Here is a 26,066-nt window from a genome sequence, read left to right as displayed (position 1 = left end):
CCTTTACCACTGACAACAAAAGCGAAGAAACAGAAAACAAATTAATTATTATAATTACAAAGGAGTGCGGGATGCGGCTGGTTGGAGACCCGTGGTTAGCGCACATCTCATTGTTGCATTGTAAAATGAACTCGGGGTTTAATTACGGCCGTAGCCGGCACTTTTACCGCAAAACGAACGAAAGCAACACGTGACTCCTGCGGCCGGAGGACTCTGAGCCCAGGATCCAGGACGAAGGACGAAGGACGAAGGCCGAGAGCCGAAATGGTTGCCATAATTACGGAATATTATGCTGCTTAACGAGTATCTTCTGGCTCTTTGCTGGGCTGAAAGAGCAATACATTATTTATACTATTATGCGAGAGGCGTGAATGGAACCTGAGCCGGAAGGAAATCTGTGCGTAATATTATTCAAAAGTGCCGTCGACGTGACCGACATGGCAAAGCCATCTGCCCATCTGCCCATCTGCCTTGCCCAAAAGGCCATAAAATGGCACTCTTAACTGATTTTGCATGCCAAACTATCGCATAGAATTACGTCTTTGAAGTCCAAGAATCGTAGCATACTTTTTGGGACCGAAGCTGACTTATTACTTAGACCGACAACGGGAGATTTCCACATTTACTAACCAGAATTATCAAGAGCTGGCCACTTATTATTTATGAAAATTGTTTTTGCCAGCTACTTGCAAACTTCCTTGGCCCGCAGAAGAAAAAATGGATAATGGGGAGAAGAGAGAGGAAAGAAAAGAATTTAAATAAAAATGAAATTTCTTTAGTTTTTACTATGCAAATTGCTAATTGCACTCATCAGCCCCCCCCCTAATGAGAAATGCAAAATAGTCTCAATTTATAAAATGTTCAATGGCCAAACGGGAAAAAAAGGCGAGATGCAAAGCTGGAAAAGATGAGCGGCGAGTTCGTTAAGTCGAAAATTAAGCATTGGCCTGGGAAAAGAATGGCAGGTCGGATTGGGACTGGGAATGGGAATCTGAATGGGACTGGGACTTGGACTGAGACCGAGAATGGGACTCGACTGGGTTTCTATGCAGAAACTTAAGTGCCCAGAAATGCGCACGCACTGAGGCGTACAAATTGTTAGGGGACCTGAAAGGGCGAGGAGGAGCGGCTTTCTCCGCGCAGACTTAAACAAAAGTTCCCTGGCGCTCGCCTCTTATTTTTTGCCCTTTATCACTGCAGGGCGCATTATGCACAGGGCGAAAAGGGGAAAGTGGAAAGGGGGAGGGGGCGGAAGTGGGCGGCGAGTGTCACGGATGCCACAGCAAGGCGCTTTAAGTGTGAAGTATTTGCATGAGAATAAACACCGAGTTGAGCAGCGCACCGGAAATGGCTGAGAAGCAGCGGCAAAATAAATGGAAAGACAATAGGGAAGTGCCTTTTTGCGACGCCCCCACCACGTGTTAATTGAAAGATTAAATATTAAGAGTATTTTGTTTTGTTTGAGTGAACTGCCAGGCAACACCTTGCCCCAGATGCAGGTTCCATTGCCACCGTTTCGCAGTGGAAATTCCCGGAGTCCTTGTATAACAGTTTCCGAAGGAGCACTCCGCCTCGCCGGTACATGTAACTTTACATAAATTTGCAAAATTCGAGCCCGGATTAATTTGCATATTTTATACATCTTGATGGAGGCTGAACTGCCATGTGGAAGTGGCATAATTGAGGCTATCAACTGCTGCCTGCATACGTTGCCAATGCAAATGAAACAAAGGAAGTGCGCAGCTCCCGAAGTCCTGGCTTCTGTATCTATATCCTTCGAGCACGGAGATGGATGGACCTGAGCCACTTAGATAATGCTGCTACCTTCGGACGGCGGAGTGCTGGAATAAATAATTTTAAAGAATCCCTTTGTAAGCCTCGGGAAAAGGGAAATTGAACATCCGTTGCCGGGAACTAGAGTAAGTCGCTGGTGAGGCGGCGGGAACACGGATACGGCCACGGCCACGGCCGGAAAGCATCCGTAAAGCCCAACTCAACTATGACACGGCTTGCATGTTCCGCACAAACCAACCCGACTCGACTGAACTCAGATGCACCGGGAACTAACTAATGTGTCTGCCAGGGTGGTTCAAGATGGATTGTAAAGATCTGACTTCTTTTCAAAACTGTTAGTTTTCAGCTGCCTTATACAACTTTTAGAATATCATTTTATGAAAACGACTAATAAAGATAATAAACTTCGTAGAAGCCTAGCAGCTAGAACACAATTCACAAGCAAAGTATTCACTGTGAAGGCGGAGGAACTTAAATGCTCCTCAGCAGGCCAAGGTTCACCCTAGGACAGCCATATATATATCTAGTTTTCCAGCTGATAATGCTGATGGCTTCTAAGCGAAAACGCTTTCGGGCCGCCGCTGATGACGCTGGTGGTCGGTGGGCGGTGGGCGGGGAGCAGGAAGAGCGTGGGCAAATGCGAGTCTGGAGCGGCAGGGGAAATGGATAACCATGAATGAATGAAAAGCGGATGTTCGCCACCAGCCGCCGTCAGCAGAGCAGATTACACCAACAATTAGGGCCCAGAGCGGAGCCGGGGCCCGGAATCAGATGGAGCAGAAGAGCCGGAGTAGGAGAAGGAGCAGGAGTAGGAGCAGGAGTGGGAGGAGGAGCGCCGAAACATGCAGCAGTAGGTGGCCAAGTGCCAAGGGCGGGCTGTGGTCCGTGGGGATAAGCAAAATAATGTGACAGGGCTAAATGGCGGAGCTGACATTGCACAACTCCGGCTGTATGGCTGTATGGCTAGATGGCTGTATGGCTGGATGGCTGGATGGGTGAAAGGACATGGCCAGAAGCCAGGAGACGGTCTTGCCGGTCGACGGCTTGGCGGCGCGGTCTAGATTTCTATGCTTTCCACTGACTAAGCCAAAGTTTTGTGACTCTTAATTGCCGTAAAATGTAATTACAGCGCGCTGCAAGTTAGCTGCGAGTTAGCTGCCTTCCCCGGCATTCATTCGGAACGTAAACATTTGCACTTTCCCGTATTTATGAGCGGACAGGAGTAAGTCATAAATTAACCGAAATGTTACTTGGATGTATTTTGCGAAAAACAACACTTAAAACGAGGCAGTGCAGTCAGGCGGAAGATCCACAATCGACATGTTTCAATCGAGAATAAAACACTCTGGCCCACACACACACTCACACACACAGCGACGACAGCACGAGTCCTTGCTGCAAGGATTACATTGCTTAACTGTCCGTACTTCTGAACTTGCCCGAACATACTTATTCAAATGCATTGCAACTTTACTGGTCCGCAGATGTGCGAGTGTGTGTTCAGCTTAAAAAGTTGCCATGACTTTCGGGCACGAACATTATTTGAGGGTACGAAAACTATTGGAGTGGCTCTGGCAGAAATGAATCTAAAATCGGAAACTCAAACATTATAAATACCTAATTATTTTTTATATTTTTTTTACGACACTCTAAAAGATCAACTGATTTCAAGGGAGGTGTGAAGAACTTCTGTTACAAATGGCAGAAGCCAACTTAGGAGCCAGCCCAAAATGCACCATGTTCCCCTTGATCAGGGAGCCCCAGTCGATGGCATTGTTCTACATACGAGTATACTATAGTATATAAAATTCCACAACCAAATGGCGGGTTCGCCCAACGAGTTGTTCAATTGCCAGAACATAAACGTGTGCGTGTATTTTTTGGCCTTTGTTAGTTTGATTTAGGCGGCAGTATATATGAATTATTACTGTTAAATATGGATATTTATTGCGATTCCGGGGCGATTGTTGTAATGCGAGGGGGCTTCGAACCGAAAGTGCAGCTGAGGCAGCAATCCTTTGATCTGCCGGACAATCGAGTGTGTGGGGACATGCATATATGTACATTTATGCATTTGAGTTTTATCGCCCCACCAATGGCCCGACTTTGCTTCCATTTCGAAGTTTCCTCATTTCAGTAATTTTTATTTCTTTCGAGTGCTTTCCCGCAAAGGCGGACCAAACCCCAAAAATTTAATTGGACAAAAGTTTTGTGGGATGGCCAGAAATGCTGAAGTGAGCAAGTTTTTCTTTTGAATCTTTCTGACTAATCAAAATGGGTTGGGAAATGAGTTTTAATTGCAACTCTCAGAAATCAAAGACAAAACTGGAGTGTAGTGGACGCACTTAGTCTTAAAGCATAATATATTAGGTCTCCATTAAAAGTCAGAAATCCGAAGCCGAACATAACAATCAAATTAAAGTGAACAACGAGCCATACTGTAAGTGCAACTGGCAAACACAAATATAAAATGTGTGGGGAGCACAGTGAAAGTAAACAAATAGAGAGTTTTTCATCCGGGACTTAAGCCCGGAACCGGTCGTAGCCCCTGGCTAAAGCCATAAATTGTTACGGCTTTTGGCCCTACCTTATGCAGATTTGTTTAACTTCAAAAGAACCAACAAATTGCCCAGCCATTGGCTTTTCTACACTACCTTGCGGTGCTCTTTGAGCTGACTTTTATTCGGCATGTTCTCCGTTTTTCATTTTTAGCTTTCCTCAAACATTAATCCACTAAACCGTAAACAAACGATGGCAGTCAACAAAGGGCCAACATGGCGTATGAGCTATTTAGTGCAGCATGTGTGTGCGTGGTCTAGCCATATTTTAAGCTCGCCTGCACAATCCTTATGTTTCCGCATTCCGATTCTGTTTTTCCTTTTTCTACCTAGTGCAACTGCAGGCTGTTTTTACCTCGAGTTGCAGCGCCTTTGAAATACTCGCTTTTACGATGTATTGCACCGCATAAAGCTTAAAAGGATGTATTCTGAAAGCAGAAAACCATAATGCTCAACAGTAATCAAATAAAATATAGTATCAAATGTAAAACTAATTAAAATTTCTAGTAATGATATAAAGCTTATCAACCGAATTTGGTTTAAGTTGCTACCATTAAGTTCTTATAAAACGAATTCAATTTCAGAGCTAATTCATTGAGCGATGTGCGTTACTTTAATCTGTTATTAATTTAATTTATCCGACTCACAACAAATAGCCCATTTAATAATAAAAATTAAATCCACTTGCTTTGTGCGGGCCAACTTGAAATTGTTAAATGAAATATTTATTCGTTCGCCGAAAAGTTGGGGCCCCAAAGTGCTTATCCTTTCAACAGAGTCGCAAGGTCGAGCCGCAGTGGGGGCGCTCGCCTTTCATTGGCAACTCGTATTTGTTTGTTTCCCCGTTGTTGCTCCATAAGCACTTTTATTTGAGCACAAACACGACCACCGCCAACAAGCGGCAATGAAAGTTAAACAATGTTTGCGGCTTTGCTATCCGTTTCCGCAATAATTTCTCGGATCCGCCTGCGAGCGTTTCGTGTCCTTGACACAATTTCCCCAGGAAAACTTTTGATTTCGCCGCAAGATAATTTGCTAGCTGGGAAATGGAGGCAGTGGCCCGCGCAGTGGGCGCGGCACTGGGTCGCGGCCACTTAAAGTAATGCAAAAAAAGATGGCTGCGCGGCAATCCAAATAAGGAAATCAAAATGGCAAGGCAACATAAAAGGCAAGCGAAAATTGAACATCCTGCAGCAGGATGCGTTGCGACTTGGCCAGGGACGTGGATGCGGGTGAAGAGGGTTCACAGGGTGAAGAGGGTTCAGAGGGGAGTGGGGCGGAGGCCAAGACGAACACTATAATTATGGGCGACCGCGATAAGAAGGAACCCGGAATGTAAGGGAATTGTGCGAGTCCACTCCACGTTGCACGGGACAATTGCAGCCAAGGACTCCGACCAAGGATTCGAGCAGAGCGAGCGGAGGACCCTCCTTCATCCGGGCGACTGGTCACCCTGTATGGAGGAGCTGGTGCCCCACTTTCTGCAATGAGAAATTTCCGCTCGCTCGTTCCTTTTTGCTTGAAGGATGACATTTTTGCAAATTGCCATCATAATAATAATCAAATTCGTGTAAATTTGTTTGCAAATTCAAGAAGGAAATGGTGTCAGCTGGCTTCGCCCCCCTCGCCCGCAGATGTTCAGTTCGTCTGGAATTATCAAGTTAATAGCTTTTCTCGTTCTCGTTTCAGTTTAATGCTGATGAAATTGAAAACATAAACTACCCCGAAGTGCGGAACTTCGGACAGGCTCTCTGCAGTGATTATGAAGATGGCTTTTGCACATTCGTCGGGTGTAAAGCCAAATAGTTTCTCCTCCGAAACGGATGGCAATTAATTAAGAGGCGAAACATGGAAGATATACACGCACAAGGCCATAAAAACGGATGGCTTGTCAACCATTTTGACGCACTTAAAACAATCTTTCATAAAACTACATCTTAAATTTGTAATCTTTTGCGTACTATACTCGCATTAAATTTTATTCTTGGCCCCCCGCATTGAATATTTCAATGCCGCACAAGAAAGTTCTCGGCACATGAATTACAACTTAAAATTGACTTGTCTGCCATTCACACTTACCATGGCGCTGGCACCGCCTTTCACACACGTACTCATTCAAACACCTTGTAAGAGTTTCTAGGCCGCACAATGCGAAATCTGTTTTATGGTTACTTCAAGTGGCTTATTCCGAGGACCCCGCACAAGTAGTGAGTGGATGTGTGTGTGGGTACAAGGCCAAACCCAGGTGCAGGTGCACAGAGAAAACTGTGGCTGAAATCGACGTTATGAACTGAAGTGCATCATCAAACAGAAACCAACAATTACACAAATATAATTTGAATTTATTTAGTTTAACCTGTACTGAATAATATTCTTTAATATTCAGAAAGGAGCTATTGAATTTTTAATTTGCTTTTGTTAATTGCATGTCTAAATATCTTGAAAAAGACCACTTTACATTTTTCGATGAGTGGAGGAGCCCTTTTCCCTGTGCACTTGGCTGAATAAAGGTGTCAGGGTGAAAAGCTGGCAAGCTCCCTCTGCCACAAAACCCTCTCTCGGGAACAGATAAACCGGCATTAGCCCGATCTGTTCGGGGAACTCGCTTAATTTCAATTCCGTGCGGTCACCAATCGATGGGGTTGAACCTACGCCAACTTCTCAACTTCGGACGTCCCTCGACGGCGGAGGCATGTCAAAAGTTTCAGTCAACTTCATTAGGCCAAATCCCACGGCCAACAGACTGAGCGACTGGCAGAAAAAGCCGTCATGGCCAGCCACTTGTGGATATCCCGGTGGTCCGGTGATGCGGGCCTTGCATTTCTGCCCGGCGCTGAAATTAAATGAAGCAAAAACTTGACCGAAGTTATTTAGCCAGCGATGGGGCCAGTCGCCCCTTCCTGGCTGACTGGCAGAAATTAAATACCGTGCGGCATGGGACTTTAAGGGCCTCCGCCCGCAGGAGATTTCCCATTCGAATGGTTCACAGTTCACAGTTTTCCGAGGCATCACCTTGCCAACTTGTTCGGCTTTTCGCTCTCCGATTGTGGAGGGCGTAAAGTTTGCCGCTCGAAAGTTGTTCTCGAGTATCCTGCCGAGGGTAAAATAACTTTGACACAAAAGTTGGCCGACCAAAACCTTTCAAGCGGCCACTTCCCTAACTCTTTTAACCCTTATTCTTTGTCTTGAATGCTAATCAAGAAGGGAAACTCGAGGCCGGCACAAATCTGTATAAACTTTTAAAAGTGCGACTAAGCCACTGAGGAGTCAAAGTTGATTGCATTGCAATGCAATTAAGCCAATAACTCACTGATTCCTTAGAAGTTACCTAATGGGTAATAAATGGCATTTGAATAACTTGTTATATGATTTACTGATGATTATTGGGTCAAGCAAAATTTATAATTTTATAATTCAGTTTTAGGTAAATACCACTTTATTATCGAACAGCTCTTTCTAATATGTAGTTACAATAGAAGTCATGAATTGATTTTAAGTTTGAAACAAAGTATCAGAGACTTCTTCAGTCAAATCCGAACCCGTGACAAATACAACAAGACTCCCCGTCTGCCATGAGATACTCCGCACTTTGGAGATCTTTGGGGGCCATGACCTGCGGATCCCTGGTCACCTACTTGAGCCTGCGGCTTTGCGATGGCCAGAGGTCCTCCTTTTCCTCGAGTGGAGCGGGGGAGATGGCCAGAGGGAAGCGGAGCCGCTGGCCAATGGCGCCTGGCAGCACCACTGGGACCTGCAGAAGCCGCAGCTGCAGAAGGTGGCCAGCGGGCAGGAGGCCTCCGCCCTGCGACACATCGTCCTGGTGCGCCACGGCGAGTACACGAGGAGCGCGGCGGGCAGCCACCTGACGGAGCTGGGCAAACGGCAGGCGGAGCGGACGGGCGAGCGGCTGCGGGAGATGGACCTCAGCTGGGACCACGTGGTGGCCTCGACGATGCCGCGGGCCGAGGAGACGGCCATGATCATCCTGAAGCGGCTCAACCTGGACCCGCTGAAGCTCAGGCGCTGCACGCTGCTGCCCGAGGGAACGCCCTACCCGGGGGACCCGCCCTCGAAGAAGAGCCCCCGCAGCCTGGAGCTGGCCTTGCAGCGCGACGGGCCGCGGATCGAGGCCGCCTTCAGGCGGTACTTCTTCCGGGCCAGTCCGGAGCAGCAGCACGACTCGCACCTGCTCATCGTGGGCCACTCGAACGTGATCCGCTACCTGGTGCTGCGGGCCCTGCAGCTGCCGCCGGCCGCCTGGACGCGGCTCAACCTGCACCACGGCTCCATCACCTGGCTGACCGTGTGGCCCTCGGGCTATGTGACCCTGCGCTGCCTGGGCGACTCCGGCTTCCTGCCCGTCGCCGAGCTGACCCACCGACGGCCACCGAAGTCGGCGGAGGGCAGCCAGAGCCCCTGAGCCGAGCAACTCGAACTCCTGATTAAAGAACCCGACTTGGGCACGAACTCAAATCGGACTGGCTCATTTTGCAGCATAAGTGGGAACGTGACTTCCTGCGCATTTCGACGCAACTGGGGAAAACCACTTTAACTTTGGCCAAAATCACTTGCTAGCTGCATTTGCATCTGCATGCCAGCACATTCACATTTACATCCCCATCCACATCCACATCCAGTGGCCACAATGCCAGCAGCGGCTGCCACGCCCCACAGCGGTCAGGCCGCCCACTTTTTGGCAAGCCGGTAGTTGGCACATTTGCGCCACTCTTTCGGAGTTTCGGGATTGTCTCTGCTCATTAGTGCGGCTTTAATTTTGGTTATTGCGCCTGTCCCATGTTGTTCGGCTTTGGTTTCTGGTTTCTGGTCTCGGCTTTCCGCCTTTGGTTTTGGTTTTGGCCGTCGCCATTGCCAACGCTGATGCCTTTGCCTTTGCCATTGCTTTGCCTTTGCTTTTGCCGCTCGCCGCCAGCGTTTCATTAAATTTGCATCCGTCCACAATTTGAATTTAATTTGTCGGGGGCTGAATATTGCATTATGCCCGACCGCCCGGAGCTCCTCATCTGCCACTCACAACGAGTGTCAGCTGCTAAATATTTGCCTTGCCACAGAAACGACTCATGGCACATGGTAAGGAAAAGTGCTTACTTCCTTCGGCTTTTCTATTGCTGTTTACTTAATATCAGTTTTTTTTTTCGTTTTAACTTAGCCATCATAGTGGGAAAAGCCAATTCCTTCCTTTCCTTTAGATAACCCATTAGTCATTTACATAAGCTTCAACTTCAAACTGGAGCTGCGAAACGAACGAAACCATGCAAATTGTGATTGTTTTCTTGGGAGTTATCCTGTGCAGATCGGTGGTCAATGCCGGTCGCGGCGTCATCGGCGAGATTAGCGACGAGTCCTTCGAGATGCTGATAGCCGGTGGCTACAGGCCGAAAAGCAACCGGCTCGCCCGCCACGTGGTTTCGATCCGAACCCAGAACTACGTGAGGCACCGGGGCGATAACCACTTCTGCAGCGGAGTCCTGGTGAGCAGTCGCGCGGTCCTGACCGCCGCCCACTGCCTCACGGAGTGAGTTATGGAGCCCCGTTCCGGATGCCAATCCAGAGTCCCTCCAATGATTCGTTTCTCCCACAGTCGCTACAAAGCCTCGATGAACCCGCGCGGCATCCGGGTGATCTACGGCCACGTGAAGCGACTGTCCACCTACACGGATGCGGACAGCAGGAGCGTGGACCGCCTGGTGGTCCACCCGGAGTACGAGCGCTACACCAAGAACGACCTGGCCATCCTGCGGCTCTCCAAGCGCATCCAGAACGTCAACCGCCAAGTCCTGCCGCTGCTCATGCGCAAGAAGGCGAACGTCACTTATGGCGACACCTGCGTCACCCTTGGCTGGGGGCAGATATACGAGGTGAGCTGTCCCTCTCTAATCACAGAAGGTCCTGACCACCTGTCCACTGTCCTTCTGTCGCAGCACGGCCCCTATGCGGACGAGCTGCTCTTCCTGGACGTGATCGTGAGACCGCCCTCGCTCTGCGAGGAGCAATTCGAGACCTTCCTCGCGGACTACAACATCTGCGTTGAGCCCGACGCGGACGGCATGACCTGTGCCGGGGACATGGGCGGACCGCTCATCTGCAAGGGGGCGCTCTTCGGACTCATCTCCGGACACCTCGGCTGCTCCGGCGGCAGGGCCATGCAGTTCCTGAGCTTCCTGTACTACCAGGACTGGATTAAAGAGACGATCATGTCGCTCTCCGGCTGTGAACACCGAGTAACCCTGGGCAGGACCTGGCTTCTCTCTCCCTTTCTAGTTGGTCTCGTAAATTTGTAAAAATAATCAGGATCTTACAAAAGGTTACAGGATTACGGAAAGCTTATACGTTTTACAGTCTCGCGTAAATTTACCAAAAGGCAGTTCGGAATTGTTACTCTGTAAAGGAGTTTTCTACTAATATTACTGAATACAAACCTTTTCGTTTGTATAGCCTTTTCTGTACCGTATTCCTAGTATCAAATAAAGCGACGATAGATAGTAAACTGAATCAAGAGTTGGTCTGTATATCAGGTGATGTATCGAATGGCGATGAATGAAAGCAGAATTGTGGTACATCAACTTTTTTAAAGAACTTCCTTTTATCTTCGAAAGCTGTCAGATGCACTGAAAGGAGTACGGTCGAAAATCAGTCAACAATCGATATTTCAGTCTACCTATGCACCTTCAACGCTCTTGTCCTTCTCGCCCCAGGCGACTGCATTTGCAGTGCCTCATGAGGCATTTGTGGCAGGGACTGGCATTGATACACCGCACAAAGGACGAGTGTTGCACACAGAGACCCAAAAGACCGGAAGTGAATGCGGTGATAGCAATGCTGCCCGGCTGATGCACCTCGGCGACTCTTTCCGGCTGGGAGCGGCCCTTCCATTTCAGGCTTTAAGTTCGAAAGCCTCTTCGTGCAGGCGTGCAAATCTGACGTAAAATGCATAAATCAAAGGCAAATTGAATTTTACCCATGGAAGGCACTTCTGGAACGGAGGCACTGAAGGCGCTCCCCAGCCGTTGTCGTTGTCGTTTTCGTTTTCGTTTTCGTTGCTGTTGTCGTTGTCGTTGTCGTTGTCGTTTACATTTTTGTTGTCGTCTCCCGCAGCGAGCGCTGACAATATGTTGAGGAAAATGACGATGCCGGGAAAATGACGACGCCTCCTCCTCCACTTTTCGCGCTTAACTTTAGCACGCTCCGCGTTTGGCTTTCAGCGATGAAAAAACTTTGTCTGCCGCCGCGTGGCTGTTGATGCAACTTTAAAGTAAAGTCTACTTAATGCAAAGCTCAAGGCGCCTGCCGCCAACACAAACAAAAACTGCGAAATTGGTCGTTAGTACTTATGAGATACATTCGCAATTTTTCCGAAACTAAAGAGCTTTTAGCCGGGTTGTGTAGGATAACCTGCGAACTAAGGCGAAGTTCTCGAGGGGCTTAGCAAAATATTGAAACAGTGAGTTCCTCATTATCTGGCAAATGACATTTTTACCTTTGAGTTATTATTAATCGGTTGACTTTTTCCCGCCTCAGCAGCACGTGTACGATATGTTCCCCAACCAACAATGCAGTTTTCACCACACGCCTCTTGTCCACTTTCACTCGCTGTTTGGTTAATGCAAGTAGGAAAAAAGGGAAAATTTCTAGGTTTTCTTCGCTGATTATTTGGACCTGCAACCTCTTTACTGTTCAGTCGTCGAGCGGCGCTGGTCGAGCTGTGTTGTAAAATCGGAGAATCAGAGAAAATCGAGCCAGGACACACCATATATAATACACACCCATCGCCATTGCTAATTATGTGAAAATGAATAATTAATTGGTTGATAATTGTCGGGCTGATTGCACGCAGTGTAAACATCGAAAAATAGTTGCAAATCGCAAACGGTCAGTAAGCGTGGGCAAAAGCGCGTTTTCAAATGTGTTCAATTACGAATCGATAGCAACTCAATTTCGGCTTCGGTAACGGAATGTTCAAATAAACGACACGAATCAACATATCAAACTAATTGCAATCGAATTTAAATAGCGTTCAATTAAAAGCATGGTTCGCAAAGTCAAACCCATAATCACACCATATTCGAGTGTGTAGAGTGTGTGCGAGTGTTCAGCGAGAGAGGGAGAAGGGAAAGGAGGGGAAAAGTGGGAAAAGAAGGAGGGAAAGGGCTTCGACTCATCGACATCAATCAATTAATTGGGACCCAAACGAGGTGCGTAAGTTCATTTGGCGTGCAATTTGTTAATTAATCGAATCCGGGGCATTAGCGCAAACTGGGGCGTTAAGTCTGGCTCATTATATTTAATGCAGGCAGCTGACTTTGCGTTCGCTTTAAATTTATGTGATACTATTTGGTTGCATATGATTGAATTGCGATACTTACTTCATGTTTTCACCCGCTTACTTTGGGGACATTTCAACCTTAAACCTTTCCATTACTTAACAGACTTAATCTCTGGCCCACTGCAGAGCAGTATGAATAACTCCACTCTAAGCCGCACCGAAAGCCCTTCTGGCTGTGACCCAATGCATTGAACCCTGCCACTACACTCCGCCTGTTATCATCGAACGGCCCTCTAATATCTTCCGAGCAAGCGGAGCAATGGCTACAATAATAGGGAGATAATAGCCGACAACAAGTCCGCACACTGCGTATCGAGTTGCCTTCGAAAGAGCTTGGCCAGCGAATTCGAGCGCCTTGACTCGTGTCCACTTGGCTAACATAATCGCACATGCAGCAAGACTCTTGTGTGTTTGTGTGTGTGTGTGTGTGTGGATGGAAAGCTGGTGTGGTAAGGCAGTTCACACACGGGCTTGTAAGTGAGGAGCCAGTGGAAAACCCACCCGATGCATCGGGTATCGAGTTTTAATGACCCACTTTCTCGCCCAAGACTATTTAAGTTTGGCCAGCCATCTGTATTGGTTTGTTCTAATTCCGAAAGTCCCCTGGCAGAGCAATTAGTATGGCCATTGGCCAACTAACAACGTGAATGGCGATAAAGACGGCAAGTGGCGAACAGAGAACGGCAAACGGAGAACTGAGAACGGCGAACGGCGTATTGTCAAGGAAAACAAATGAGTTGGGTTTTCCAGCGGCAACTTGAGGGGCTTCTGCCCGGGGTGTCCGTACTTCTTCTTCAGTCCCGAAAGAGACGTCCACTGCAGAGCAGAAAACGAGAAAAGAGAAGACACAGAAAGAGTAGTTCTACAGTCTCTGAAAGTCATTACCCATTGATGTATGTTCTACGGGCGGTGGAAGAGAGACGTCTCGTGGCTTTCTGCTCGCTTTTTTGTCGACCGAGTGTTGACAACATTGAAAAAGGCAAAGACAGCGCGAGATAGCAACAAAAGGAAAAATGAATTTAATAGAATTAGGAGGTGAAGAATTCAATTCAAGGCAGCATTCAGGGACGCCAATTAAATGGAACGGAACCTTGACAGGAAAGCTGCTCTGTCATACGCCGCGTATACTTAACATGCGATGGCTGCTCTTCAATTTAACACAATGGTGTTTTATGTAGTGACAAAAAACTCAATTAGGATTTTAAAAAAATCATTTCGAGCTAATCAGAAGTTAAATCTATACTAATATTATAAAGAGGTATCTTGAATAATAGTAGGTAGTGCGTATACGTAATATTTATTAAAGCTATTATTACACTAGTATCGCAGTATTATTATAATTAATTTTGCCGGGCAAATAAAACAGCATCATCACTTACTTAACTTTTTCATTAGGCAAACAGTAGGGGAATGTTGTCAGGGTTGGGCCGTTGTCAGGCTTGGGCCATCTCAATATTTTGAATATTCGTTCTAGTACCATCTGTTAGTGGGTATCTAGAAACTTCTATCGGTCACTCGAAACTTTCCACGTGACAACTTATTTCGGGATTTCATTTTTCTACGTGCCGTTGTTCTGTGAAAAAAAAGTGCTCGAAAAAGTTTTTTTAACCTGGCCGAAAAGGTGGAATAACACAAGATTACAACATGTCATCCGCAAAGTGAACATAAAAATACGTTATATAGTTGTTATATTACAAAATACTAAGATATAGTTTCATTGTTAGATATAGTTTGGCTATATCATACCATAATAGACTAATACCGCATGTCGTCAGGGTTGGGCCACTCTTGTAGTTAGGCTTGGGCCATCATAATTTTTACATTTTATTCGTGTATTTTCGATTTTTGTTGTAATATTTAAGTTTTTGGTAGCAAAAATATGCAAAATAAATTAAATAGATTTCCTCAAAAAAATATTTTGATGGATTGAAAGAAGATGAATCATTTTTATCTTTTTCCTTAGTGTTTCTCGCTACAAACGAAAAAACAACTCTGAATAATTTTTTATTTACTGTAAAATCCCAAATAATTAAATAAATGAACAAAATAATGTCAGATGAACCTGAATTCAATTTTATTCCACCACGTTACGATATTGTCAACGATTTTCTGAAGGTGGCCCAAACCTGACTACATGGCCCAACGCTGACTACATTTTTTTTTTTTTTCAAACGCCTATAACTTCTTTTGTTTCTGTTTTTTTATTCTCTATTTTTGGTGAACTCTTCCTCTCGCTTGTACCTTTCCAAAAATGTATAAACTTATTCTAAACTGTCATTCGTTCAGATCTTATGGACATAGGTCAAAATATGGCCCAACCCTGACAACATTCCCCTAATAGGAGTCTCAGCATAGAAACGAATACGAAATGTGGCTAACCTTAATGTAATGCCAACCCTAGGTTAACCCAAAATGGGTCACTCCGTATTTAATAAACCACATTTAGGAACCGCAAAATTAATTTGTGTGCAAAATATGTGAAAATTCCTCACGGAGCTGCAATATTCATTAATTTCGTGAATGTCACATGGTCCCAGCGAGCAACTGGGCCCCAGTTAGTTACTTGCCGGGGTTTCGGGACCCAGGAACCCAGGCACCCAGGAAACCAGGACTTGGGACCAGCCTGCAAGGCAGCACAGGGACGTACATATGAATGCATAATTGGAACATAAAATTCCGAAAATATTTTACAACATTCTCCCTGGCCCCGACGCGAGTCTTGGGTTTTTGTTTTGCCGGACCCCCGAGTCCTGCAATGCCTCCGATCCCTCCGATTCCATTCATGGTCATGCCTGTTCCGCATTAATTCATTCGCAGGAGGGGACGCCCAGCAGCCAAGGCGAGTCAGCCAGCCGGCCGAAGATGGACCTGCGTAATCTAACACTGCCAACGCCAGCCGCAACAACAATTATGTCCTCGTCATCCTCGGCGGCGATGGCGCTGGCGGGCCTCGCATCCGGAGGACCCACAACAGCTGCCCTGGCGGGATCCACAATGGCATTAGCCACGACGCTCACAACAACAGCGCCAGCACCAGCAGTGTCCACCACGCCAGCCACATTTTTTACCTACAGCATACCGGGCATGGACATTGCGCCAGGACCATTTATATTCACCTACGTTAGTGAATTTTTATCGCTTATCACGCCCGAGGAATTGCCGCTGGGTAAGTCCTGGCCCCCGCCCTTGCCGCCGAGCAGGGGGCGTGTCCTTGTGTCCATGTAAGGGGTGAACGTATGTGCTCGGGCCGAAGGACACTTGGGTTTGGGTTAAAGGGGTTTCGGGCGAACAATGAAGGCATTAGAGATGTAAATTCAGGAAAGCATTTGATAGGTAGGCATGTTGTTCAGCTCACAAGAGCTGCGTTAAATAGTGCACTGAGAAAAACTCCAGCAATTTGGATACCAAGACCTGAATCTGATAATAATAATTACAAGCTTGTAAGTGCTTTGAAAATCCTTTTAAAACTATATGCATTTTAAACTTCCGTGTTTAACTTTCAGTTAGTTGTCCAAATAAAAGTTTTCCTGTGCACGAACACTTTGTGCGAGGACTAAAACAATCAAGGCTTAAATAGTTTCCATGGCCCTAATCCCTGCCCCTTTACTGAATTGAAATGTGTGTCCGGGTGGCCAAGGTGAGACCAGGTGGCCAGGCCCCAATGATCAATATGTGTTTCTAAATTCAATCCGTCGAAACAGCCCCGAAATAGGTTGTGCCTGCCTAGATGACCGATGAGCAGAAGCTGAGCACCTTCATGAAGCGCCATGGAGTGCGCAAGGAGGTGGCCCGTCGGTACCTGAGCGCCAACAACTGGTCCCTGGAAACGGCCACCTGCACCTTCGAGTCGGAGGCGGCGGCCAAGAAGGAGGAGTCCGAGCGGCCCTCCGAATCCTCGCCAGCGGAGGGGAGCAACCGAGACCTACAGTCGCTGCTGAGCGAGCACTCCCGGCGGAGGGACGCCGACCAGGATGGCTACCAGGCCGGCGGGTCGAACAGCTCGGGCTCCGAGCACGAGCCGCCGGTGGGAAAGCGGGTGAATATCGAGAACTCCACCCCGGCCATCACGAACCACGACAGCGACCGGAGTCTGCGGGTCTGGGGTCATGGCGTACGGCTCGGCAGCGCCCATCCCATCAACCCGCCGCCCATGTCCGCGGCCGAGGACTCCGACGCGGAGCCCGCCGACGAGGAGCACACCATGGTGGTGCTCCACCTCTGGTCGGAGGGGTTCTCCCTGGACGACGGCTCCCTGCGGCCGTACGCTGTTCCCGAGAACGAGCGCTTCCTGCGCGCCGTTCTGAGCGGGGACTTCCCCGAGGAAATGCTCCGCGTGCCCGGGGTCCAGCTAAGCGTCCAGGACCACACCAACGAACCCTTCCGCCATCTGTCCAGGAAGCAGTTCATGGGCCCAGGCAGACCCCTGAACAGCCCGCCCTCCCGGATCCTGGTGGCTGGACCCATCCCATTGGAGCCCCAGACCATTCAGCTCAACGAACACGTCGCCATAACCACGGTGCAGCTGAGACTGGCGGATGGAAGCCGGGTGTCGGGTCGCTTCAACCTTACCCACAACATCGGAGACCTCTACCGATATGCCCGGCTGGCCAGGCCCGAGTTCTCCACTCGGAACTTCGTCCTGCTGACCGCCTTCCCGCGACAGGAACTCCTTGAATCGGACACCCGAACCTTGGTGCAGGCCAATCTCTGCAACGTGGTGGTCATCCAGCACTTGAGCGACGAGCAGTCGGAACCGCTGTCCAGCGACTCTGAGCCAATTGTGAAATAAATGCTATTGGAATTGACAAAAACTAGGTGGCAGATTGAAAGGGGCAATCATGGGCTTTTGATGGTTTAATTAAGCGAGTTCAGTTGCAGTTGTATTCGGATTTAGTTAACAACCCGACAAATACCAATGGGAAGTTATTGTAGTAGTTACTTACATGGACTCCTGACTAACCCCTTAGTTTAAGAAGAAATTTACAATTTACAATCTGAATTTGCAGATTCCATACGCGATGTTTTACACAAAAACACCAGTCTGCTGGACTTTGCCTCCAATGTGAGTGGGAGCTGGGTTGCTTTTAGCTAACATCTTCATGGCTTTTTCCCCACTCAGGCCATTAAAATCGAGTCCGGTTTCATTGCCCTGATGAGCGTGTTCGCCATTCTGGCCCTGGTGCCCCTGATTGCCACCTGCGCCTGGTGCTGCGGTCGTCGCTCCACGCAGGAGGAGGTGAACCACATCCGGAACGCGCCCTGCAACATCCGGGATGAATCGCTGGAGGAGAGCCTGCGGTGCCGCAAGAGCGCCGGACTGGTCACCCTCTGGATTGTTTTCATCCTGCTAACGTGCGTTAAGAGCCCCACTTTCTAGGGAGGTAATGGAAAGTAACTTCTGCCCTTAACGCCATCTCCTTGCAGGCTTAGCGACTTCAGCATATTCTACGCCAACAGCCGCCTGTCCGCCGGAATCGAGATGACGCCCGAGATGGTCAAGTCAGCCGTGCACGACGTGGAGGTCTTCCTGAAGGACACGCATCTGCAAATCAAACACAAGCTCGATAATGGCTTCCACGTATCAGTGGAGCGGGTCGTCAAAGACCTGGAAGGTCAGTCGTCCTGTCGGACGCATAACTTTGCCCATTTGCAATCGCCTTGCCAACTTTCTGTCGCCGCTCACTCGAACTCCCGCCCATTTTATAGCCTCCGATCCGTGCATTATGCTGGAACTTTCTAATGTATGACTTTTCCATGTGTCCCTCTTTCCGCAGACGTGGACGTCCTTCTTGGCGAACCGATTCAAGCGGAAATATCCGCACACACTGGCCTTGAGTTGGCGTATGATTCACTGACGACACTTAGCCTGGGTGAGTACGAGCGGTTAAGTGCTCCCATGCGATGGCCCTGCGATTGTCTGGCTGCGGACTTGACCCAAATTCCGTTGTGGCACGGCCAGTAGGCCCAGTGACCACCCGCTATTGGCCAAACATGACAATAAACCAGCCCCAATAAATTACGGCCCCAAGGGGTGCGACCTTCGGGTGAGGCTTTAAATTTAGCACGCTGCCTCTCATTGTTTCGTTTGTGCTCTGAATTCCATTTTGATTTCAACTGTTGAAAGCCAACGAACAAATGATTTCTCAAACGGACGCTCTCTTGAGCGGACAGATTTAGCATCACATTTTCTGCTTTTTATTTGCTTATAACAATTTTAAAAAAATTAATTTAGCATACCAGACCATTCATCAGCTTTTGAATTCTAGCAAGCTCATCCTGCATTTTATTTCCTCGATCTGCTTAAATTTTGTCTCTGTGGCATCCACTCGAGTCCAAACAATCAGTAAAATCAAAGCACATGGAGTCCCATCGGTAAACATATTGGCAGCGGCTCTCAGCCAAAACAGATTGTTTGCGCCCAATTTCATTAGGGGAATGCAAACGGAGGCAGCCGGATCCGGCGAAAGTCATCCTACACAATTGCCAAGATGACAACTCCATTATGTTCGCCATCGAGCACAATGTGTAATTTGGACTCATGCCCCTGCGACCCCAGCATCCCGAACTCCCCGAATCCCGAACACCCCGAATCGCCTCCCCCAATAAAGCTCGCTACAATAACGCTGCAAATAATAATATTTTCGTGCATTTGTCGCTGTCAGCGAACGCGGAGCTCATCTACCGCGTGCTCATGCTGCAGGAGACGGTCGGCAGGGCCCTGAAACTCTCCCAGGAGGCGGCTGCCAGGATGGAGGAGCTGCAGATCCAGCTGTCCGTGCTGCAGCGCCAGTGCACGTACCGCGACCGCCCGCTCTGCGACACGTTGCGTATACGCAGCTTCGAGGAGAACGGCGTCGTCGACGCCCTGAAAACTGTGAGTCCCCTGAAAACTGTGGGCCCCTCGATTGTATCTCTTTTTGCGTGGACACCCTGGCAGGGGGCATGATGCTTTGAACCAGAACCAGAAAGCGGATCGCCGGAACTGGCTTCCTTTCTCGTTCGGTTCGAAGTTCCCCTGCGAGGGTATTCAGGCTTCGGATCCCCGAATGCCACCTTCATTGCTGGTTCAACGTATAAATAATTTGTACTCTGACTTCCTTCTACCCTCTCTGCCCGATTTCCCCGTTCGGACTTCTCTGTTTTTCTAATTTCACCCGCAATATCTTATTTCCTGGACAACGGCACGACGACATCGCCGACAATTTGTCAGCTGCAAGAGGACCAGAGCATCTTCCGTATGCGCTACTTGGGCGAAATTGAATTCGGTGCTACTGTCAAAAATCTGACATCGGAAGTTGGCGTGTCACGTTCCATTTTCAGCAATTTCCCGCAACAAGTTAAACATGACACGGCATATGAACGCAACTGTAAGTAGAGCAATCAAAGTAAAAGGAGGGCGCTCCCCCCATTTAAGTTTGGCTTTCAAACGGGCCAAGTAAATCGCCTGCCCCCCATCAAAATCCATATTGTACCCGGCCGAAACTCAATTATGGCCACTGGCTAAGTGTACAATTCAATCAATGGCCAGGTGTCGGGCTTCCCATTCGGTTCACTCTCTGTTAAGAACCCATGAATCTGGCAATGCAATTTCCCGAGACATAGAGATAAATACACAGGAAAGTAAACGTACGAGTTTAATTTGTTATACTTACTTCCAGCAGATAACACTTTTAAGTGTTTGTAAACTTCCTATTAATTAAATGATATGAAAACCGTGTGACTGTATTATTTTACTAATTTCCCTAAATTATCTCTAAGATTTCTCCCTGTGCATCTACAGATGCTGCCAAAGTTTGTTCCCCAACATTAATTAGTGTCATCGGGTTCTGGTCTGTGGATGCTAATTGAATTGGATCTAACTCTAACTCTCTGCAGATACGCTGGAGCAACTGGCGAGCATTCGCCACCGGACGACCGCCAACGCCCAGCAGCTGACCTCCACGATAAACGCCCTGCTCCAGCGACTGGAGGGCACCTGGTCGTCCCTGCAGCCCGGCTACAACGAGCTGAAGGAGTGGGCCAACGCCTACTGGAGCGTCGGCTGGATCGCCGGCACGGTGATCGTCTGGGTGATGCTCTTCATGCTGATGTCCTACTGCTGCTTCCTCTGCGAGTCGAACGGCAAGTCGGGCGTGGTCTTCTTCATCGCCGTGATGCTCATCTGCCTGGCCAGCATCGGGCTCACCTTCTTCGGGGTCTTCTCCCTGGCGGTGGGCGGGAACGCCGAGGTCTTCGTCTGCCGCTCCCTGTACGATCAGGACTACAACATGCTGGGCAAGCTGCTGGACAAGCCGGGCTACGCCTACGCCCAGGAGCCCCAGACCGGCATCATCGGGGAGCTGCTGCGACCCGTCGGAGTCAACCGGTCGGTGGTCAACGTGGGTCTGGGCCAGGCCCTCAGGTGAGTCCCCCCCAGCTAACACTGAACTGGGCAGCACGTGTGTGTCTAGAGTTCCCAGGTAGCCAAAGTTAAAGCCCAAACGCCTGCGTTGAAGTAACGAATTTTGTTATCCAATTACTTTGATACTGTACGTGCCTGTAATTTTGATTGCCCCGCAAAGACCTTTGGGAAAAGGAAAATATATTACGGTTTTTACGGTTTCATCGATTAGCAGTTTACGCGGAAATTAGGCAGACATGATTGCACCCGGGAAAATTATGCTTAAATTTGAACATTCCTTTTTCCTTTGGACTGTCCTTTTAATATGGTAATTTTCACGCAGTAAGAAGTTGAATTTTTCCCTTTTAGGGGTAGACCCTTTCTGAAACCCATTGCTGCCCTTCAGAAACTCTCCCTAGGAGCCAATCGAATCCCAACCAAGAGCTCTTAACCGATTTTAGTGTGATTACCCATTTCTGTGATTATCGTAGCCACTCCCGAACTTTTCCTTTTCCGACCAACTTAATGCACAGGCAGCCGCAACGCACTCCCCCGACTTGCGAAGTTATTCGGATGCGAAATCGCAGCCATAGCATTGGGAGCTCAAGGGGAACAGTCGGCCCAAAGCCACAAAGTTTTGAAAGCCCAGTGAAATTTGCTAGCCACATGGCACTCAATGTTGCAGCAGCTCACCAATGCCAATCCAACTAGCCGCACGCACCACCGCCCACTCGAAAGCCCACCCACTCTGCTCGGCCCACTTGTAACCGCAAATTTTAAGCACGATTCCAATTATCCGAGCAGCTACAAAATGCACATGCAGGCGGTCGGTGGAGTAGGGGCATAAATTGCCGAACTGCAAGGACGATCCGCCTGCACACCCAACTCCCTTTCTACCCATTCTGTGCTCCCCCTTCCCCCGTAGACATTATGGTTTGCAGGCTTTTGACGACTTTCTTTGACAACTCTTACGCAACACAACACAACGCAGGGGCTGCGAGCAAAATCAAGCATCGTACAATGTCTTTCAATTGGATGCGTTCGTGAACACCAGCAAAATAGCCGACCTGCGGCAGTTCCCCAAAGTGTCCACGGCCATCGATGCGATTTCCGTGTCCGGGCGAACGCTCCTCTCCCTGACGCAGTCCGTCCAGAACATTTTGGAGAACATGCTGCAGACGTCCTCGTTCAACCTGACCACGTACCGCAGCAGTGTGGGTGCGCCCACGCCCGAGAAGGATTTGGCCACGTTCATTGATCAGATGCAGCGGGTGGCCTTGCAGGTGAGTACCCATACCTCGCCAACCCAGCTGGTGTCCCGCCGCCCCCCGATTAGTTTCAATTAGAGCGGGCTTGCTACGTGAACCGCATAATGCCGCACGCAATCCACTCATCCGGTTCGCCCGCCAGATTCAGGATGTGGCCACGTCCTCGCGCATGACCACCCTGGGCAGCCGGTCGAAGCGGCTGCAGGCCTCCATTCTCCAGCCCCTGGAGAACCTGCAGAACGAGATCCTGTACCACCTGACGGCCCTCGAGCTTCAGCGGGACCCCTGGGCCAAGCAGGTCAACCAGACGCTCAACCACCTGAAGAGCATCCAGAGCTACCTGGAGAACAAGGCCGGCGAGATCTGCCACAACATGACGCGAGCCTACACAGATCGGTGAGATATCGCAGGTTATCTTTCATAATATAATTAATCTGAAAGAACATGGATATATGTTTTGAATTAGGGAATAATAGGAAGAACTTAAAGAATGATTATTTTTAAGTTTGTTTAAGATCTTACAAATAATACCAAATAAATTCCCGAAAAGTAAGTTTATATTCCACTCAACTGACTGACTTGACTGTTAGATAACTTGACTGATGTATTTGCAACAATGGAAATCCTAGTGTTTTCCAGCCAAAAGTCAAGACCACACAAACTCAATACTGCTCCTGTTTGGCCTCTTTTTCGACCGCCTGCGGCACTTGAAACTGAATTCTCGGTCCGACTGCGTGTTTGAGCTTTATTATTGTGTTGCTCTTTCTGCAACTGTCAGACAAACAAGGCACTCGAACAATTTTAGGAGCGCACTGGGGAGTACTGCACATAGTTTTCGGGCTTATCAGATAATTGAAAGTCCTAATCGTTTGATTAAGTTTGCCAAGTGTCATGATTGCATTTTTAGTGTTTTTTTAAGTGCGAACTTACGTGCGGCAACCACAGAGGTATTTATGATAGGTGAATTGTAGGAATGCCAAATATGTTGTTGCTAAGACTCCGGAAAGCCTACATGTTTCATGCCGTTTAAATCTGGGGAAATTCATTTGTGTTCATTCAGCTTGAACTTGTGGCAGCCACTTATGTGCTTAAGTGTCCTCAAAACTATAGGGCCAATAAACAATACAAATTTCGTTTAATTGTGGAATTTGTTTTCTTACTTGGAGTAAATACAGACAAATGTATGCCTTATATATTTACTTACTCAGCCTGAAAGCCTACTTGACCAGCAGTCGAGCCACCATGGAGTCCCAGCTGGGCGACACCACCACCAAGTGTCGGCCCTTCTACGACACCTTCGACGCCAGCCGGACCTTCCTGTGCCGCAACATGGTGGACTTCGTCAACGGGCTGACCTTCTTCATCTTCCTCACACTGCTCCTCTGGGCCATTGGCACTCCGGTGGGCCTGAATCTGATCACCGTGCAGACGCGGCTGAATGTCATGCAGGCGGCTCAGGCGCGCAGCAAGGGAAGGCAGCGGAGGAGCGACCGGAGTCCGGACCGGGAGTCGAGGGGCGGCAGTCGCGGGCGGAAGAAGCAGCGGTCGGGCAGTTCGGCGGCCAGCGGCAGGAGCGGCAAGCGGGATCAGAGCCGGGAACGGAGCACCAGCAGCACGGCGAGGCCAAAGCCACCACTGTAAGTCCACGTTCAATGTCAGTTATTTGGTCCTAAAGAGGCAACTATAAATCATCTCCCTTCACAGGAGACGCACTGCCACAGAGGAAACCCTGGACCTGGCCGACGAGGACTCCACGCCATCAAGGCAGCAGCAGCAGCAACCGGTGCAAAGGCGCCAGGAGCAGATCCAGCGGGACACGGACAGGGAGCGGGTGCGCGAGCGGGACCAGCGGAGTCGGGAGCGAGAACTGAGCCGCGGTCGCGACGTCTCCGCCGTAACCACGCCGGTGCGCAGTCGCAGTCGCCAGCAGCTGTGAGTATCGCCCAGCCACCACGCCATCCCATCTCGAACTCATTCCACCATTCCATGTGGCATTTGCATTTGCATCTGCGCCAGGCGCCACGACCCCGAGGACGACAATTGGGGCTCGTCCAGCGGACCCAGTAGGGCCAACTCCCGCGAGCGGGAGCGCGAAAGCAGTCAGTCCAGAAAGATTCTGAACATTTGGCAGTCGCGCAATAAGATCAAGACGCCGCTGTAAGTTACGTCCCGAACCCCTAGACTCTTTCCGTTTCTGTAATGTCTCACCCGACCCCAAGTCGCCGGCAAGGCACCGAGGAGTTCGACTTTGAGGATGCCCACGAGGACAGAGGGTGGCAGAGCCAGCCGCCGAGCCAGGTCCACAACCAGTCGAGTGTCAGTCCGGAGCAGCGATCCGATACGCGCGGCCAGCGCTCGAACCTCCGTACGAAGCTCAAGTTGTAAGTGCCCGGTGACCCCGACTCCCCCTCTCGAGGTCCGCCCCCCACTCACTCTCTGCCCCTCTGCCATGCCAGACGTAGTGCGGACAGAGCTGGCAGTGAGACGGCCCGGCGGCCCGTGACCCCCGTGCTCAGCGTGAACCCGGACATTCCGGCCGCCATTCCGATGCCCCGGACGCCGATGCGTCTCAAGAGCAAGGTCTCGCTGACCGCCCGAGCTGTGCAGGACATTGTCAACAAGCGGAATCAGCGCCTGTGAGTGTCCCACTTCCGGAACCCCCGAACCCATAGGCCAGTTTGATCACTGCACCCCCACCAACGCCCACCCAGTCACCCGATCACCCGCTCCAGTAATCCGTTTCTGTGACGAGCTGCTATCTAAACGAGTCGATCTCCCACAGCCAACGCACCGGCACCGATGAATTCGACTTGGACGAGAGCGATGCCTACGGTGCTGGAGGCCATTTGGATGCGGACGTCGCGGCGTAAGTAGTCGGCTTACGAGAGTGTCACGGAAATCTCAGATTTGCAAAGGAAATAAAGTCAATAGTAACAGAACTTATAACCAGATCAAGCTATGAATGAAATGGTAACACAACCATGACGAAGTGAATCCGTCAGCACAGATTGATTTCTAAACCAGAGATCCCATTGGGTTCTCAAGAGGCTGGCCAAGCCGAACGACCTTAGGCTCGCTCGAGATTTCTGTGACAGCTCGGATATTGGGCTAATGAAAGCCCACTCCTAATAACAATGACTTTTGTGCTTTTTCAGCGCCCGACGCACCCCGCCCAGGGGCGCCCCGCCGCCCCCTCCTCCGCCGGCGGCCGGCTTGAACAGGTTCTACCAACGTTACTAACCGTTTTCTGTTGCCAATGAGTTTGTTTTTTGATTTTGACTTTTGGTTTTTTGATTGATTTGATCGAATCTTGTGCACATGCCAGAGACAAGAGTACCAACCAAAACACACACAAATTCTTATTGTGTTCACAGCGACAAAGTCTATATATTCTGAACTTACTTTCTCTCCCCGAACGCCACCAAACCCGACCGAATTCAGTAGTGATCGCACGGTGCGCTGGAACAAGGACGAAGATGTGGACTTCGACTTCGAGGAGGTCGACGCCCCGAGGAGTCCCATGTACTTGAGCCACAACCTCCATTGAACCCATCGAGCATCGCGAGCCCCACATCTCGAGTACTGCAATTTGTTTTGTATTTCGCTTCTAGCACTCCCTAGATCGTAAGCGAATCGTAGCTTTAGCCATCCCATACGGTTTAGGCATTTAACAGGCGTGAATAAATAAATACTCTGTAGAGAATTCAATTCGTCTGGTAGTCTGT

General features: G+C 49.1%; 4 protein-coding genes and 1 long non-coding RNA gene across 8 annotated transcripts; 4 read left to right on the top strand and 1 right to left on the bottom strand.

Annotated features, from left to right (window-relative positions):
* Positions 1 to 7,880: 7,880 nt before the first annotated feature.
* LOC108101807 (serine/threonine-protein phosphatase Pgam5, mitochondrial) lies at positions 7,881 to 8,825 on the top strand. Its single transcript, XM_017206284.2, is given in 2 exon segments — positions 7,881 to 8,039; positions 8,042 to 8,825. Coding segments are annotated over 2 exon segments (846 nt in total). The 5' UTR covers positions 7,881 to 7,924; the 3' UTR covers positions 8,773 to 8,825.
* Positions 8,826 to 9,544: 719 nt separating this feature from the next.
* Positions 9,545 to 10,857, top strand: LOC108101810 (chymotrypsin-2). The gene is made up of 3 exons (XM_017206286.2): positions 9,545 to 9,885; positions 9,952 to 10,228; positions 10,292 to 10,857. Exons 1-3 carry the CDS (start codon positions 9,623 to 9,625, stop codon positions 10,649 to 10,651), a joined length of 900 nt encoding a protein of 299 aa, XP_017061775.1. The 5' UTR covers positions 9,545 to 9,622; the 3' UTR covers positions 10,652 to 10,857.
* A 1,205-nt stretch (positions 10,858 to 12,062) lies between these two features.
* On the top strand, positions 12,063 to 26,044 carry LOC108101927. Of its 3 annotated transcripts, XM_017206510.2 has the most exons (19): positions 12,063 to 12,562; positions 15,511 to 15,859; positions 17,700 to 17,755; positions 17,813 to 18,045; positions 18,118 to 18,305; positions 18,468 to 18,563; positions 19,356 to 19,567; positions 19,904 to 20,060; positions 20,569 to 21,094; positions 22,065 to 22,356; positions 22,484 to 22,737; positions 23,550 to 23,978; positions 24,046 to 24,273; positions 24,358 to 24,498; positions 24,561 to 24,722; positions 24,798 to 24,977; positions 25,124 to 25,207; positions 25,497 to 25,562; positions 25,786 to 26,044. In XM_017206510.2, the coding sequence occupies exons 2-19, from the start codon at positions 15,556 to 15,558 to the stop codon at positions 25,886 to 25,888; spliced, it is 3,711 nt and encodes a 1,236-aa protein (XP_017061999.1). In that variant the 5' UTR covers positions 12,063 to 12,562; positions 15,511 to 15,555; the 3' UTR covers positions 25,889 to 26,044. The 3 variants fall into 3 exon arrangements, with proteins under 3 accessions (XP_017061999.1, XP_017061997.1, XP_017061998.1); XM_017206508.2 differs by lacking the exons at positions 24,358 to 24,498; positions 24,561 to 24,722; positions 24,798 to 24,977; XM_017206509.2 differs by lacking the exons at positions 15,511 to 15,859; positions 24,358 to 24,498; positions 24,561 to 24,722; positions 24,798 to 24,977.
* LOC108101929 (UBX domain-containing protein 2B) lies at positions 16,351 to 17,504 on the top strand. The gene has a single exon (XM_017206511.1). The coding sequence runs from the start codon at positions 16,421 to 16,423 to the stop codon at positions 17,480 to 17,482; it is 1,062 nt and encodes a 353-aa protein (XP_017062000.1). The 5' UTR covers positions 16,351 to 16,420; the 3' UTR covers positions 17,483 to 17,504.
* LOC108101930 lies at positions 22,667 to 23,519 on the bottom strand. 2 transcript variants are annotated; one of them, XR_001772129.1, is made up of 3 exons: positions 23,272 to 23,519; positions 22,864 to 23,202; positions 22,667 to 22,775 (listed from the first exon to the last, which is right to left on the bottom strand). It is a non-coding gene; the product is annotated as an uncharacterized LOC108101930 (long non-coding RNA). The 2 variants fall into 2 exon arrangements; XR_001772130.1 differs by having other exon boundaries at positions 22,864 to 23,071.
* Positions 26,045 to 26,066: the final 22 nt, after the last annotated feature.

This window comes from Drosophila ficusphila, unplaced genomic scaffold, assembly GCF_018152265.1.
Source record: "Drosophila ficusphila isolate 14025-0441.05 unplaced genomic scaffold, ASM1815226v1 contig_414, whole genome shotgun sequence".
In the NCBI taxonomy this organism is placed as follows: Eukaryota; Metazoa; Arthropoda; class Insecta; order Diptera; family Drosophilidae; genus Drosophila; species Drosophila ficusphila.
Note: the sequence above shows the minus strand (reverse complement) of the source record. Positions and strands in the feature narration are given on the sequence as shown.

What these genes read in the sequence shown, in the direction of transcription:
- LOC108101810 (XM_017206286.2), top strand. Translation starts at nt 9,623, where the DNA reads ATGCAAATTGTGATTGTTTTCTTGGGAGTTATCCTGTGCAGATCGGTG. An exon ending in GCCGCCCACTGCCTCACGGA is followed by an intron (nt 9,886 to 9,951) that starts GTGAGTTATGGA and finishes TTTCTCCCACAG; the next exon opens with TCGCTACAAAGCCTCGATGA. An exon ending in GCTGGGGGCAGATATACGAG is followed by an intron (nt 10,229 to 10,291) that starts GTGAGCTGTCCC and finishes CTTCTGTCGCAG; the next exon opens with CACGGCCCCTATGCGGACGA.
- LOC108101927 (XM_017206510.2), top strand. Translation starts at nt 15,556, where the DNA reads ATGGACCTGCGTAATCTAACACTGCCAACGCCAGCCGCAACAACAATT. An exon ending in TGCAGCGGGTGGCCTTGCAG is followed by an intron (nt 22,357 to 22,483) that starts GTGAGTACCCAT and finishes TTCGCCCGCCAG; the next exon opens with ATTCAGGATGTGGCCACGTC. An exon ending in TTGGATGCGGACGTCGCGGC is followed by an intron (nt 25,208 to 25,496) that starts GTAAGTAGTCGG and finishes GTGCTTTTTCAG; the next exon opens with CGCCCGACGCACCCCGCCCA.
- LOC108101929 (XM_017206511.1), top strand. Translation starts at nt 16,421, where the DNA reads ATGACCGATGAGCAGAAGCTGAGCACCTTCATGAAGCGCCATGGAGTG.